The 15,740-nt window shown below is 36.1% G+C and overlaps 1 protein-coding gene across 1 annotated transcript in view; it reads right to left on the bottom strand.

Moving 5' to 3' along the window:
• The window catches only part of GRID2 (glutamate ionotropic receptor delta type subunit 2), a 692,444-nt gene that overhangs the window by 276,254 nt on the left and 400,450 nt on the right, over window positions 1-15,740 (bottom strand). The window contains exon 3 of the mRNA XM_051789746.1: window positions 9,605-9,889. Within this exon, the coding sequence (XP_051645706.1) occupies window positions 9,605-9,889 (285 nt within the window). The remainder of the gene's footprint in view (window positions 1-9,604; window positions 9,890-15,740) is intronic.

Raw genomic sequence — 15,740 nt, forward strand, 5'->3', positions numbered from 1 at the left:
TTATATACAAAATCTCATATTATCAGAGTTTCTAGAACCTAACAAGTGGGAATGGTATTTCTTTAGGGCAACTGAAAATTTGTAAATGGTAAGAATGACTGAGTTTTTGCCCCATGTTTGCAATTTTCAAAAATTTCACACACACAGACAAAAAAAGACAACAAATTTTCTCAAATTTCTTAGTAGCAGAAAAAGTATCAGAAAAAGAAAAAATATACTTGTACACTTTTTTTCCTTTTTTGAAGATATTTCCATTTCCAACTGCATTATAAGCAAGTAACTTGAATTTTTGTTGTTTGATATGAACTATTGTGGTACTAGCGCAATGTCTATTTAATCCTTGTCTTAAATGTTCATTGAAATGTCATTTACATTAACTACTTTTTGTTTCATACCATACATCAATTATTAGAAATTATCCTGTAAATACACAAAATATCAATGTTGAGGAAGAGATATCAATATTTGCAGTTTTCAAATCCTACTAGCCTTCATTTTCTAACTTTACTGATGATTGGCACAAGATGTTTCCTTTGAGGTTTTTTTTTTTTTTTTTTAACTGGAAAGAAAGAGGAAAAAAGCAAAGGATAAAAAAGATAAATAAAAATGAAGCTACAACTAATCCTTCAGAGTATCAGCTGTTACCTTAGCTTCTCAAAACCAGAAAGGAAGTCAGACTGTGATCACCTCTCAGTCATGGAGGCTGACATGGCAATATTCTATAATCATGTACTTTTGACTGTGTAATCTGCTTTCTACCTCTTCATTCAATTTCCTTTTAACTACAGTTTGCATTAGAGATTTCCAAAAGGCTTCTAGGAGCTGTCTTTGAGTGAAACAGCCTCCTGGAAAGAAATAAATTTTCCCTGCCTAGTACCTTCAAATTATGCCAAACGTGAAAAATTGCACTTTAATCCTATACAACTCTTCATCAAAGATTTATACCTCTGCGTAGATAAATACCTTTATTTAATAAGGAGTGTGTATATATACACTATATTTCTGTTTGTATGACACACCAACTCTACCTGTTGGTTCTCATAAGCAACCCTTCGAAGCAGGTGGGGTAAGGAACAGCAAAGTGACTGTTCTTGCAAACTTCTTGGTGATAAACTAAGTGTGACTATATGACAGGCAAGAAAGTTGGAGCTGCTCAGCCTGGAGAAGAGAAGGTTGAGTGGAGACCTCATAGCAACCTTCCCATCATCTGAAAGGGGCTCACGAGGAAGCCAGAGGGGTACTTTTCATCAGAAACTGTAATGACAGGACAAGGAGTAATTGGTTCAAAACAAAAGAGAGGAAATTTAGGTTAGATATACTATAATGGTGGTGAGGCATTGGCACAGGTTGCCCAGAGAAGCTGTAGATGCCCCATCCCTAGAAGTGTTCAAGGTCAGGTTGGATGGAGCTCTGAGCAACCTGGTCTAGTGGGAGGTGTCCCTATCCATGACAGGAGCATTGGAATTAGATTATCATTAATGTCCCTTCCAACCCAAACCATTCTGTGATTCTATTCTACAATTCGATATGTGTTATAAACTCCCTTAAGACAAATTGTTCTCTGACTGTGCATCAGTCTCTTCCTAAATAACACTTTTCAGCTGATTAAAAGTTTACAGTATAGCAACAAGAATATTTTATGAGTGAACTAGGCCTGTGAAGAACATAACCTACAAAACTAAGATTTATGAACTCTGCGATAAATATTTCCAGCTTTTTCCTGTCTTTCTGTTTGCTCTTTTTCTTGACTGGTGTTAAAACTCTCCAAGAGAAGTTTTCTTTTCAATTTATGATACTACCTGACATTTACAGTGTTATTATACCTAATTCATCCTTTTTTTTTCCAGTGGTGATATAATTTCTTCAATTCAAAATGCAAAAAGTACTTTGCACAATAGTTTCATTATTTGATTACTGTTCAGTTATCTAGCTGCCAAAATATCAATTTACAAAGTCAATTTTGATACTTCTCAGAAGATAAAACAATGTGTTGAGAATTGAAAAATATTTAGCAAACAGTAGTAGATATCAGTACAAGCTTCAAGAATTCAAATATTCTTAAAATAAATCACTTTTCTTCTGATGTTTGCAGACTGCATATACAAATGCAATCTTGTACCTCTGCAAAATCTCAAGATAGTACCTCATTTACAGTTTACTGACTATACAGATAATACGGGAACATCTACAGTTTTATTTTGACCTCAGCTTACTAACACAACGCAGATTTGTCAGGCCAAGCCTTTGAATACTTTATCCATTCCATCCTTTCAGACTGTAAAATAAGGGAGCCACAAACATTCTCTTGCCTTTCTACATATTCACTTATAGCTCCTGGAATACATCTCTCCAACCATTATACAGCTGAAAAGGAGAAGCATGTCCATTGTTCCACTAGAGAAATTTTATAGAATAATTCATAAGTTATCTCAGAAGCAGAATAATTTCAGGGTCAACCAAAATATATACTCAATTTCCAGTGGTAATGTCAATCAGCAAAAGCAACTTGTTACAGAAGTTCTCGCAAACAGCTGCTAACTTGCAATATAATTAGCTGACATAGTCAAGTTACACAGACGAAAAATACATGTGCCTTTCTTTATCTGAATGACATAATAAATACTAATGGGAAAAAAAAGTTCAATAATAAGCTTGAATTAATTATATGTTTATTGAGGCATAGTGAAGTAAATGAGTATGGGAAGTTGGCAAAGAGCCAGATGAGTAATAAACAGTTTTAAGACTGTCTGGAGACAGACTTGAGAATATTATAGTCATCAGGCAGCTGAAAACAGCCTCGGGGTAATTATAACCATTTGCAATCAATTAAAGAGAACACGATTCTTTTATGAGCCTTTATCAAACTTGCATTAAAACTTTACATGATTTGAAAATGTTATGGTTTCAAGCCCATTTATGCCAGTGGTCATCATATATTTATTTCTGGAAAATGTGTGTGCAGGAAAGTGTCAACAGGATTACTTACTCTATATGGGTTTTGAACAAAGTGCTAGAAATCCAGGGTCCATATGAACAGATGGGCATCATCTCACAATATCACTCCTCTTACGACATAGGAGGTAGCCTTTTTGCAAGCAGCTCAGCCTTTCAAGTTCCAGGTATAATCGCTTTTTTCATGGGATCTTTAAAGAACAGCACTCCAATTCTATAGCATTACACTAAATTTATTTGAAAACCACCGCCTTCTTGGGGTAGGGATGGGAATAATGCTCTGCATAGTTTCACAGGCCTCTTTACTTTTGCTGAGCTCCTCAGCATTATAGATGTCACTGCTCTCCTTCTTGATATTCTATTTTGTGTCTTTCTCCAACATCTTCTCTCATATTGAACTTGAGATATCTTTTTAGAGACTAGGTAACTCACACCACTGCCTTCATCCTTTCCCGATGCAGAAATAATCGGAAACCCTGTATATGACGAATCACAGAATATTCTGAGCTGGAAGGGACCCACAAGGGTCATCAAGTCCAACTCATAAGTGAATGGCCTCTACAGGGATCAAACTCACAACCTTGGTATCATTAGCACTATGCTCTAACCAATCATTGCCAGCACAACCGCATCCTCTGCATCCGCTTCTCAGAAGGAGAAGAGGGCAGATCCATGAGGAAGTTTCTTCAAGGCAGATGCCCACTAAACTCTTTCTTACTGCTAAGCTCCCTTCCATTCCAGCCAAGTCTTTTCAATTACTTCTTCAACCTCTGTTTGCTATGGGAATGCCTCCTTTAGCCTCACAGAACAAATCTCCTTCTTAGCCTTCATGCTTGCTTTGTTTCTCTTCTTTACAAAGGTTAAAACTAAATTACCACCTAAGGGAATGGCAAATATCCATTGCCAAATATCCGTATTATAAGTAGGAAGGTCAAAAAACTGTAAGCAAAGATATCTTAGTCCTGGAATCAGTAAATACTGCATAAATCTCCAGTGATGGTTGTATATCAAAGACACACTACGATGAAAGACACAGGGTTAAGGTCAGAAATTTGGACAAAGAAGAGGGGTTAAGAAATTGGTTTTTAATATAAAATACATAAGGGTTTAAAAATGCTACTACTATCACTATAAAATAGAATAAGGATTAAGATGAAATTAATTCTCCAGAAAAAAACCTTATTCCCTCAACCTTTCAAGAGAAAAAGTGCAGAATCTTTCTATCTGCTTTAGCAGCAACAAAACATGAAAAATAAATGTTTTCAAACAGCTAGACTTTCTGTCTTTCATCTTAGAAAAGCAGAGATACCTACAATGTAAATTGCACAAAATTCACAACTATGTTCTTGCAATGATTGACTGGTTACTTCATAAAGAATTTACTACTACAGAAAAGTATCTACATATTCCTGGAAAACAGAGTGAACTGCAAACTGCCAGAAGAGTAAAACATGAATTACAAAAGCTTGCCCCTTGTTGATACATCACAGAGATAAAAACCAACAATATCCTGAGATTCTAGGTCAATCACACTGCTTATATAGCCTGGGCTCACACATTCCAATCACAAATTACTATTTCATTCTGTGATTAATGTTCAAGGGCCTTTTTCATGTTAGTTTTTGGGTACCGACCATTGTTAAGTGCCAGTTTGTGGATGAGGTAGGATTTGCTGTTTCAACCTGCATTTTGCTTGCTTTGAACTTGAAACCCTAAAGGTGTAATAACTTGGTAAAGCTTGCTCAAAATGTTTACAGATGTTAGTGTCTCTCTTTACAAATCTAAATTTTGCAGTTTCCAAAGGTATAAGTTGTACATTTATACCATCCAGTCTGAAAATGCCTTCACTGAAAGGGTGATGATGGTCCTAAGGATGAGTTCAGTGATGTAGTGGAGGAATTTCCCACCCTCTACATCTACTTGTAAGGAGATGCACAGATACGTTCTGCACAGTGATCCTACAGATTGAGCTGAGCAGTCAAGAATGAAATGAGTAGGAGCTAATTTGGCTGCTTAAATGAAGTAAATTTGGCTTGTACATAGTGTGTGGATAGTAATTTTAATAGCAGTTTGAGAAAGGCATCAGTCTACTGCATAATTTTGCTGCATTTCGTGCCACCTACTCTTTATCTCTGCAAGAAGACTGTCTTTAATGGCATTTGAAGAAGTGCAGAAGCGTTCTTGAATGCTTTTAATATCCTCATATTAAATTTTCTTAAACAAAATCAGATTTCATATCCTGGGCAGGCCTTAACTTGTTTTACCTGAAGGAACAAAACACACAATACAAGGGAACTAACTGAACTGAGACTTTGATCTAGGTCATCCCAGCAGAGAGCAAGGATGGCAGAAAAGAAGACTCATTCTGATTTTCAGAAGTTCATCTGAATTTGTACACTAAAGGTAAAGATACAATTGTACTAAACAAAATACAAACAAACATTACCTAAGCCTGCTCAAGTTCCCTTTTCTTACATCTCACTCATTAATTGTTACTGTGTGTCAGCCTTACATTTGCTACTGGCAAGGCTCTAAAGATTACAGATTTACTTAACTCTTCACTCAGATTAACTAAGTCAACAGTAGCAAAATATTTTTTTTCTATTATCAAGGTGTCTTTTGTTCTGTGCTAGAATAGTCAGCCAACCTACAATTTTACTTGGGAAAAAAAAAATCAATTAAAAACTTAGATGTCAATTATTTCAGAAATGCATTTCTATCTAATTTCTTCAACATCAAGATGGTTACAACTTAATGAAAGAACTGCTTCCTTCAAAGACTTAACTTGTTTTGTTGGTGAAGAACCTTTAAGCAGCTTGGAATTTTCTAACATTTAGAAAGTAGAATAATAGTGTTAAAATGTTAAAACTGAATATACTAATCTACTTTATTCAAAATAAGAATTCGAGAGTTTTTATGGGGGATAACATTGGGGAAATACTTTCGAGCCTGAAGAAAGACACATTTCTATTATAAAAAACTCTGATAATGACAGGAATCTATGACAGATTGCAAGATAAAAATCAAAAGCAATTCAATTGATAGGATTAAAAAATGATGATATTGATAAATTGACACATAAATGGTTGCAGCCTATACTAAAGGTGCAAGGGAAATAGTTTAGCACAGTATGTACTTTGGACAAGATCCTAATTTTACTGTAGGAAAATTTATTTTTAATACGAAAGGCCCATTTTCTTTCACAGAGCAAAATTATTACTGGAAATAATTTCAGTAATACAACTAAAATATTTTAATGTAAAGCACTAAATTAAATCACTATACAAAATAATTTATCAGAAAGGAAGGTACTGGAATTCTGGTGGTTGCTGGAACCAGTTGGTCCATCAGCGCTTTCATGTTTTCTAACTTACAAAAATATGGCAGCGATGAGAAAAAAATAAAGGATTAACACATATCAGAATCTATATTCCATTACCCCTCAAGTATCATTAACTGCTATGGAAACATCACTTCAAGTTGTGATACACACCTTGAAAAGGAATGATCACCACATATGAAAAAATACCACCAGGGAAAGAAATTGTTATTTGCATAAGTTTCAGTTTTGCAGAAGGATGCACAAAACATATCAATAATCTCTTCCTAATATGAAATTAATTCTAATTTAAGTATTGAACTCCTACCTACTTTAGTGTTTAATACTAAATGTTATATTAAAATGTCTAATAGTCGCTGCTGTAAGCAGTTAAACTGAGCAAAGTTTCCAACAGGATTTTTATTTTACGTCTGTACGAGCTGAGAAAAAAAATAAATCTCACACTGCAGTAGATCCTCTCAAGAAACTTGAGGAATGGGACTAGGATCTTCCAGAAGAAATTGCAACCACCCGCAGCTGCACTGACACTGGACTGGACGGATTACCCCTGGACTTCCACCCCATATCTGCATTAGCAGTTTTGACTCCTTACTAAAACAGGCATGGTAGCTAATGTTAATGTTCCCTTCCTCAAGGTCTTCTGGGATTCTTGGGCCAACTCTCTTTTATAAACTCCAAACTGATGTTGGAATTTTTGTTTTATTTTTAAAAATATTTCACATCTACAGACCCTTCTAAAGAATGGCTTTCTCAAACATCACAGAATCACAGAATATTTAGAGTTGGATGGGATTTCAGAACGTCATATTGTCCAACCTGCTGCTCAAAGCATAGTGAATACTGAATTCAGACTTCTTCACTCTGTAATCCATTAAAAAGTGATTCCAGCTCCTCTTTTCATGCCATTAATTTCTTTGCCCCTCCCTCTGTGCAAGTTCCTCTTCCGTCAATAGAGAACCCGGGAAGAGAAAATGTACAGTGCTAACATATGGGAAATGCATTCGGTTTATCAATAAAATAGCAGGAAAAGTGGAGGAAGTGACATAATTAGTTACTATTTATAACAATCTGGCAAAATTGGTCTCTAGGGGATGCTAAGAAAATAATGTCATCACGTGTACAAGAAAAACACGCGTTGTCATAGATCAAAAGCTGAGTAAAAGAATTACAAACAGGCAAAACACAGTGTCAAGTTGGATGATTTCTCCTTAAATAGGGTAGTGAAGAATTAGGGAGGCATTCCAGTACTAGCAAGAAGAGGGAATGGGTCAACAACTCTCATGGCAATGGAAATAATGAGAGAGGCCTCAGGTGAGAGGTGACAATCTGAAACTTCTCTCTCTTGTTCCTTATTGAAAGTGGAGGAGGAGATAGTCTAGGAAACCAGCAACATAGAATTTTACAAAGAACTGTAGGAAGCAAAAAAAAGATTATAGAAATTGCTTGCTGCACTAGGATGGCTATTGAAATCAAGAATTTAATACAGTTTAAAGAAACGTACCATTGCACAGGTAATACCTCTATTCAGAGTTGCAGGTTAATTTAAAATCAGGTTGCATTTAAAATCTTTCTATTTGTTGCATTAATCCCGAAATATGTATACCGCCCCAACCCCCCAAAAAAACCAAACCAACAAGCCAACCTCCTGAAAAATACCCAAACCATGCAATTAGTTAGAAAGTGGACAGACTGCTCAGTATATGCTACATGAAGAATTTTTTTTTTACACCTTTTCCTGATGTATGTGATAGTAATCACTGATCAGGTAGATTATTCATCTGTCTTGGTCAGCGGACATTACTTGTAGATTACTGAATTCAGAATGCCATAGAGGCTGGTAGAAAGACTTAATATTTGCCATATGTCACATCTAAGGATAATGTGTCACTGAATGAGCTACTGGTCTGAAACTCATTCCTTGAAATCAGGCATCTGTGTTATGTTAGTAACATAATTTTTAAGTTCTTACCCAGAAATCAAGGACAAAATAACATGGTGTCTGAACTGCATTCTCAAATTAAATAATGAAACTTAAATAAATTAAACCCAGTATTTTAAAAATGATTATTCAAAAATATTAATTTTTTTTGAGATTTTAACACTCAATGCATGCAAAAAATACCTTTTAGCTGAAAAGATTATAGTTGTCTTCATAGCTACCTGGTAGTTAAATACACAGACTCATAATTTCTTAACAAAAATACTCTCAGCTGCAAGCCTTTTCAATGTTTGTGTGTGTATGTGTGTGTGTGTTCCTTATCCCATGGCTGGTGCTTTTAGGTGTTGCTTTGTTATTGAGAGGAATTGTCCTATTCATCATTTTCTATCCTTCTAATTTAAGAATTTATTATGTAGGCAGGGTACAAAAATCAATAACACCTGACCTGAATGAACCAGATATTACACACAGCAAATCGCTGAAGTGAGCATTGTTCCATAACTTAAAAATTTAACTTTGAAAATAACTTTTAAAGTGCTCATCCAAACCCATCATGATGACTTATGAATATTTGATGCATCTGAAGAAAACATGTCTGTTCTCAAAGCAATTTTCCATAGAAAAAAAGATCATTAAATTAGTTAGATAATGCACCTAAACTAGAGAAATCTGTCCAGTTCTCCTCTCAGCTGTAGAAAATATCTGTTCCAAAATTGGCTGAGTCACTGAGCTGGATGGTGCAGTCTTATGATGCTGCCATTTGTGTCACACTTACTCAATCACACAAAAACCATCAATTCAGCACCTTTCAGGCACACTGAATGAACTCAAAAAAGACGGACTGTTGTCTTCTCCAGGCCCCCTTCTCAAGTTCTTCACTCTACAGAACTTCTTTCGACAAGCTTTACATTTATGAATAGCAAGTCATTCTTGCCAAACCTCTGACCTACATTCATCACTGTTTCAGCTTCTGGCCAGCAAATATATGCCCACAGAGATACACCATGCAGTAAACAAATTCACAGAATGCAAGTCATACATGTTGTTTCTTGAATTGCCATCTTGTATTTCTACAGTCCAAAAAAAATCAAGAGAACTTGCTAAAAACTTTTATGTTTCTCGTACACTGGCAGAATAGAAAGCTGGATAAGTTCTCCCTTTATCAGCTAACTCTAACAAAGACATTATAAATAAACCTGCAAATGTTAATGGATTTTAGAAATATATTTCTCTGAGGTACTGTGAAATGCTGCCAGAACCATAAATGTTCACAAGCAAAACATAATCTATTGGAAGACTATAAAGCTGTAATGTGACTGCTTTCAACAGAATGATGGATTTGACAAAAATCACCCTTCTAAATAAATACTTACCATAGTCATTATCGTAAAAAATAATGAATTTCTGCCAGGCATATTCTGTGACCACCCTCAAGATGACATCATTTAGGTAGACAGGGGGGCGGACGGAGAGTGTGTAGTCATCGTTGCGGTTGCTCCTGGTGAGCCCGCAGCCACTCCTTGGCGTTCCTGCCGTTGAGCGCTGGATGAAGAGGTGAGGGATGTGCATGGCATCTGCCAGTGACTGCAGGGATCCTGCTGAGGTGCAGCCAATGGAGCTGACAAGGGCCAGGATGCCTTGGTTCATCAGGTCACAGGCTGTAAGAAAACACAGTAATATTTCGAGTGAGAATGGTTCAGTGCACAGGGCCTATTTTGCTGTTGAAACACAGACACTGTCAGTTGAAACACCACAGGCTCCGTCAAGTACAATACGGATAAATCGAGTAATCCATACCTAAAATTCATCAAAATCACAAGGCTTGTCTATTCACTTCAAGGTATCTTGTGGTGAAAGCTGGAAGATTGATCTGTCTATCCTGTCCAAAAATGAATTCTCCCTTAAAAACAAGACTCACCACTGGCACTTCTCAGAAACATTAAGAACTGATTTTGGCTATGGAATTAACATGACCACCCAAGGAGAAAAGCACTCCTCAAAGTCTAGCACAACAGCTCCACGAATAGTACACAGAGAAAGCCTGAAGAAATAACAGCTCAGGCTTGCTGTCAACTTTTGAAGACAGTTGAATAGGATTATGTACATTAACTTGTCCACGGAAAAATCTCTTGTTACTTCTTTTTCTTTCAAAGACAAACACCCCTCCCCTTCCAAAAGCTAGTCTTATAAATAGCAAAATATTTTCAAAATTCAGTAAACAGTTTATTTATATTAACTTTCCTCCCTTCCTTAAGAAAGGCATGAAGTTGACTATGAAAAAAATAACACCTTGTAACTAATTGTGGTTTTAATGAAGGTTGAGTTACAACAGACAGTCTGAAGTACAATACTAATGACATCTACGTTAATACTAAAGGTGTTTATCATGATTAATGTCAATGCAATCAGTAAATATCAAAGGAAGTAATAATTATTAGGTCTGTAATTTTGAAGGGTTATCCTGTGAAATAAAGCAGAGTCAAGTGTTTATTCTGGGTTTCTAGCAGACTGGAGAGCTCGAACGAAGAAACAACATGGACCTGTAGCATAATTCCCCAGAGCATACCTGAGGCTAAATTTTGAAACGCTCAATTTGCCACTGGCAAAGTTACACAAGCAGTTAACCTGCATTTACACACGTAAATTAGGTAATGGGATGGTAAAGACTAATATGAATTTGCATATGAATATCTAATACTAAACTGTACAATTATTTATTTTTCAGGACTATTCTGCAACAGGTGCAGGCAAAACCAAGAAACTCACCTGTGCGAATATATTCCCTTAACAATACGAAAGCATATTTGTAATGGATTTGTTACCCTCCCTGGGAGGGAAAAGGAACTAGATAGATATTGTGCCAGTAAGGTATTCCATACCATGTTATGTCAGCTCAGACATAAAAGAGACAAGAAGGAAGCGAGGCGTCTCTCTCTCTTCTTCCAGGATGGCTGCCCTGTAGACAATTATACCTGTCTGAGACATCGCTTCTCATGGGAAGTAGAATTTTACTGTTAGTTTCCTTTGCCTGTGTGTTCATAGTGTTATTAGTTCTTTTCCTTTTCTCTGTGTAAAAATAAAACTGCCTTTCTTGGTAAATCCTGAGTTTTCATGGGTTTTTTTTTCCATCTCCCCTTTTCCCTCAGGGGTGTGGTGGGATTTGCGCAGCCTCGGTGGACACCTGGCATTCAGCCTAGTGCCAGACCTGTTGTCTCATATAATATGGCCCTTACTCACAGAGAATAACATCTTATTTAGCAAATACTGATTGATCTCAACGGGAACATTTACAGTGTGAGGAATGGAGTTCCACACTCAGGTCCATATGGAGATTGACTCTGAAGCCAAAGGATAGCACCAGAGGTCAAGACTGCAGAGAATCACCTTCTCCTAAAGCCAGTGTATTATTCTCATTGAGTTACAGAGATCTGGAACATGCAATGGCAGATTCCCAGGGCCTACTGATGCTGCTGCTGAGGTTCCATCCATTGTGAACACTTCTGAATTCTCTCATGCAGTTAAATATGGGAGGGAGAGCATTCCCACAGAGAGTTTTCAAAGAGTTTTGGCTTACAGAGGTTGTTCCCTCTGTATACACTCGGAACACTGCTTAGGTCTGGACTTAAGGTTAAAGGTAATATATTTTCCATAACCACAAGTATCCTTTCTCAGAAAAGTAACAAATATGATTGGTAACTGGACAAAAAAATTGTCAGAATCTCACAAGTTTCTAAAATTTGGAACATTTCAAAACAACCTTAATGGCTATTCATCTTTTATGCTGCTTGTTACAATCCTTTATCATCACTTCCCAAGAAGATAAAAGGCCTGTCAAGTTAAATTTTTAGGAAGCTGTTGAATCTCTTTCTTGATATGGTTTTCCTGTACCAAGGGCTGCAATATCTAGGTTGCACATCCCAGTGAGAATGCTACTGCTTGAGAAACAAACTATTTTTTGTTGATATATTGCTAGATATTAACAGAACTGATCTGAATAAAATTGATGTTAGATTTTGCTAAACCCAGCTTTTAATTAAAAAAAAAATTAAGTTCTTATGGCCCTGATGCCACCTGTTCAAATAAAATATGTAGCGTGACCCTCTGATCTCTCAAACATGACTTTTACAAATAAAGCAAAGTCAAACTGCATTAGAAAAATTGTTTGAAAAATCTCTAAATTTCCAGGCACACTTTCAGTCTTGGAATACCCAGTACACAGTACCCTGTAATGCTGTGAAGTGGGAAACATGCTTTTTATGAAAATTGTTGTTGAAACATGAAGGGGAAGAAAACAGCATGGAACATTTAGCTCCACAGGGCCGAATGTTAATACTGGCAAACAAACTGAATAAAGGATTAAAATCTTTTCCCTTGACACTGCATCACATTTGTTACAATAGCCTCAGGACTGAAGTTGCCCGTGTGTCTCTTTCTTCCATGATATGCTTATGAGAATCATGTGTGCTGTATTGGGGCAATATGCATTTAATTATGCTCACAAAAACACCTTACTCCTGTACACTTAGAGACTATTTAATACACAGAGAGTTAGCTGCTGGAGAAAGGACTGATATCTCAGAGGTTTTTCTAGAAAATGAGTGTGTGAGTTAAGAGTTCACCTCTGAGCCAGACTGACTAGATTATTCTTTGAATAAAAATATAATTACTACACTATATACACATTCAAAGTAAAGCCTATACAATATGTCAAACCATCATGTACAATATTCATATATTCCTCAGCCAAGCAGAACTTTTGTCATCTCCAGCAGGAGTTGATTGATAAAACCCATAAGACTTTAAACTGCATGTTCTCTTAAGCCTTTTCTCCCCTATATGTTTTCTTAAGCCTTTTCTCCCCTCACTAACAAAAGCTTTATTAAATCTTTTTCCTAGTGATCCAAATCTTTCAACTGTATCTTATCAATTAACTAAAAGCCATAACTCAAACACATTTGAAATTCTGGTTGCATTCCTCTCTTGAGCTTGAAATACACAAGTTCTGTTTTGCCCCATCTGTGCTAAGAAACTCACATACTCACATATACACACACACATATATATATATGTATATCCTGAAATGCTATCTTGGCATTCAAACCTCTGTTGCAATTTAATTTACAATGACCTCCTTAGAGGCTGCATTTCCAAGCTGGTATTTAGTCTACTGCCAGTATGATCAAGGAGTATTATTTTGCTATCAACTAAAGAAATAAAAAGATTGCTGTGTCTGTAAAGTCCTCAGCCATGACAGTAAAAATGCCAAAATCAAATGGATTTGTACACAGCCCTATTTCAAATTTAACAAATAAAGACCAGAATATTAGTAAAGCGTTTATAAAATACTGATTCTTACTATAAGTTATATTTAAACATATGCTGTCCAGATATTAATTCATCCTCTTAAGCACCAGATAGCAGATGCTATTGACAATTGCATCTTCACCAATTAAAGGAATAAAACTGATCCCAGAATTCTGCACATTGCTTAGAGAGAATATCAAGAGTGTCTATAAACTAAGACAATTTAAAATGTTTCTCCATTGCATATATACATAGCACATACAGCACATGCTGGCATGCACCAGGCATCATGTTTAACTCTTCAGCTTATCTTGTTTTTTTCAAAATGCAGTTACTGAATTTCCAACACTGGTGGGCCAATCGCCAGTAACAAAAAAAGCAATCTTTTAGAGTAAAATCTCTCGTTAGTTTGGCAGGCATTTAAAGAAAATAAAAAACGTAATTTTGTGTTTAGTATGCTATTTTTTCTAAAATAAAGAGCGCAGCCAATGCAATTTGAAATAAATAATTTACATCTAGGCTATCAGCTTCTACAAGCACTTCCAGCAAAGCAGAATTTAAATGGCTATGGTTACAAATGTGTGCTTAAAATGAGTTCTCTGTGAAATGGAAACAATGGTAGGTCCTTAAATAACTACTAGCTGTTATAATTTAGAAAGAAAAGAAAAAAAATCTTTAAATACGAGCAAGTTAAAAACAGATGTAGGAATAAATAAGAAACACCAAAAAACCGAGTTACTGAGAACTAATTATTGCTATGAAAATGAGAATTTTCTTACTTATTCTCCCTTATTTTTCCTGAGACTAAGTCATAACACATCACCTTCATATACCACAAACTGACAAGCCAAACAAAAAAAAAATAGTATAAAATCTCTGGAGACTCCTATAGCAGTCCAACTTTTTTTCCCACTTAAATTGCTGGTTAAACAAAGTCAGATTAACTCTTAACATTATGTTTTTTTGAAAATGCTAAATGCTGTGCATAAAGAGTGAGTAGGATCCCTTTAAACAATCAAAGATGCATTCTACGGTCCTTTTCATCTTCTATAATTTAAAAACTACCAGCCTCCTTCCCAGAATTGTAGTGTTGTTTGACTGAGATGATGTTGAGTGAACAGAAATTTGATCTACACCCTGCTCCCAGAATTGTGGTCCCATGGGCTTGACTTGTACACCCCAATGTCATTCTCCTGGATGTCCTCTTCAAAGCAGACATAATTTCAATCTCACTGCTCCTGGAGGTTTTCCACATATTATCCACATACAGTAATGCTTCAAAGCTATTTATCTGAATGTGAAACTGGGAGAGAAAACCTCTCCTGACTGATATCTCTGGTTTGGGACGGAGAATGATGAGTTATAAACAGTTTGTTTCCTTGTGCATCTGCTCAGTGTTTGAAAGCGCAATGCGCCACCAGCTGAATCCATGTTCCCTGGAAGGATACTCAGATTCATTCCCCATTCCATCCAAATGGTCAGGAATCTACAATCTGGTCAGATGTCAGGGAGAATAATCTAGTCCATAGGGTTTTCCCTATACATTAGCCATGAAGAGAGTATTAACTGATTTGTTATTGCATATCAGAAATTTATCATCCCTTCCATCACCCTACTTGCACTAATCCACATCCTAATCAGGATAAATAGCTGATTCAAGGGGCAAAATACAATTCCAGGTGACTTGAGCACCTATAAATGGATATTAGGCAATCAGAACTTCTATGTAGATTTGAAAATATAAGCTATTATTTCTTGTTTACTTTGAGAATATGCTGTTGGTTGCTCCTCAAATCCTTTCTTAGTTTCAGGGTGCTGATGAAGACTGAGGGATCATAGCGTGCAAATTCCTTCTTGCAAAGGGTAAGGAATAAGGTTCAAGTCTGCATTCCTTTTACTGAGAAGTTCTGCTCCCCCCTCATCAAATGGCCATGCCAGCAAAAATGCCATTTTCTTTTGTCTTTGTCACCTTTAAACAACACTCCCCAAAACTTTTATCAATTCATTGCAGAAAGATAATGTATTCACATAAAAGCAGTCATGAAAACTGACAAAAAGTTTAAACAGATAAACTACAGGTCTTTCAGTTTGGTGTTCATAACCTCAGATACAAGAAGTAGAATGAAATGTGATTATAAGACCCATGATCAAGTGAGATTGGCCTCAAATTTTCAATAAATCTTTTTAGTCACTTTTGGATAGCAA

The sequence above is a fragment of the Manacus candei genome, unplaced genomic scaffold (assembly GCF_025592945.1).
Source record: "Manacus candei isolate 608988 ecotype Guabito, Panama unplaced genomic scaffold, ASM2559294v1 h1tg000028l, whole genome shotgun sequence".
Classification (NCBI taxonomy): Eukaryota; Metazoa; Chordata; class Aves; order Passeriformes; family Pipridae; genus Manacus; species Manacus candei.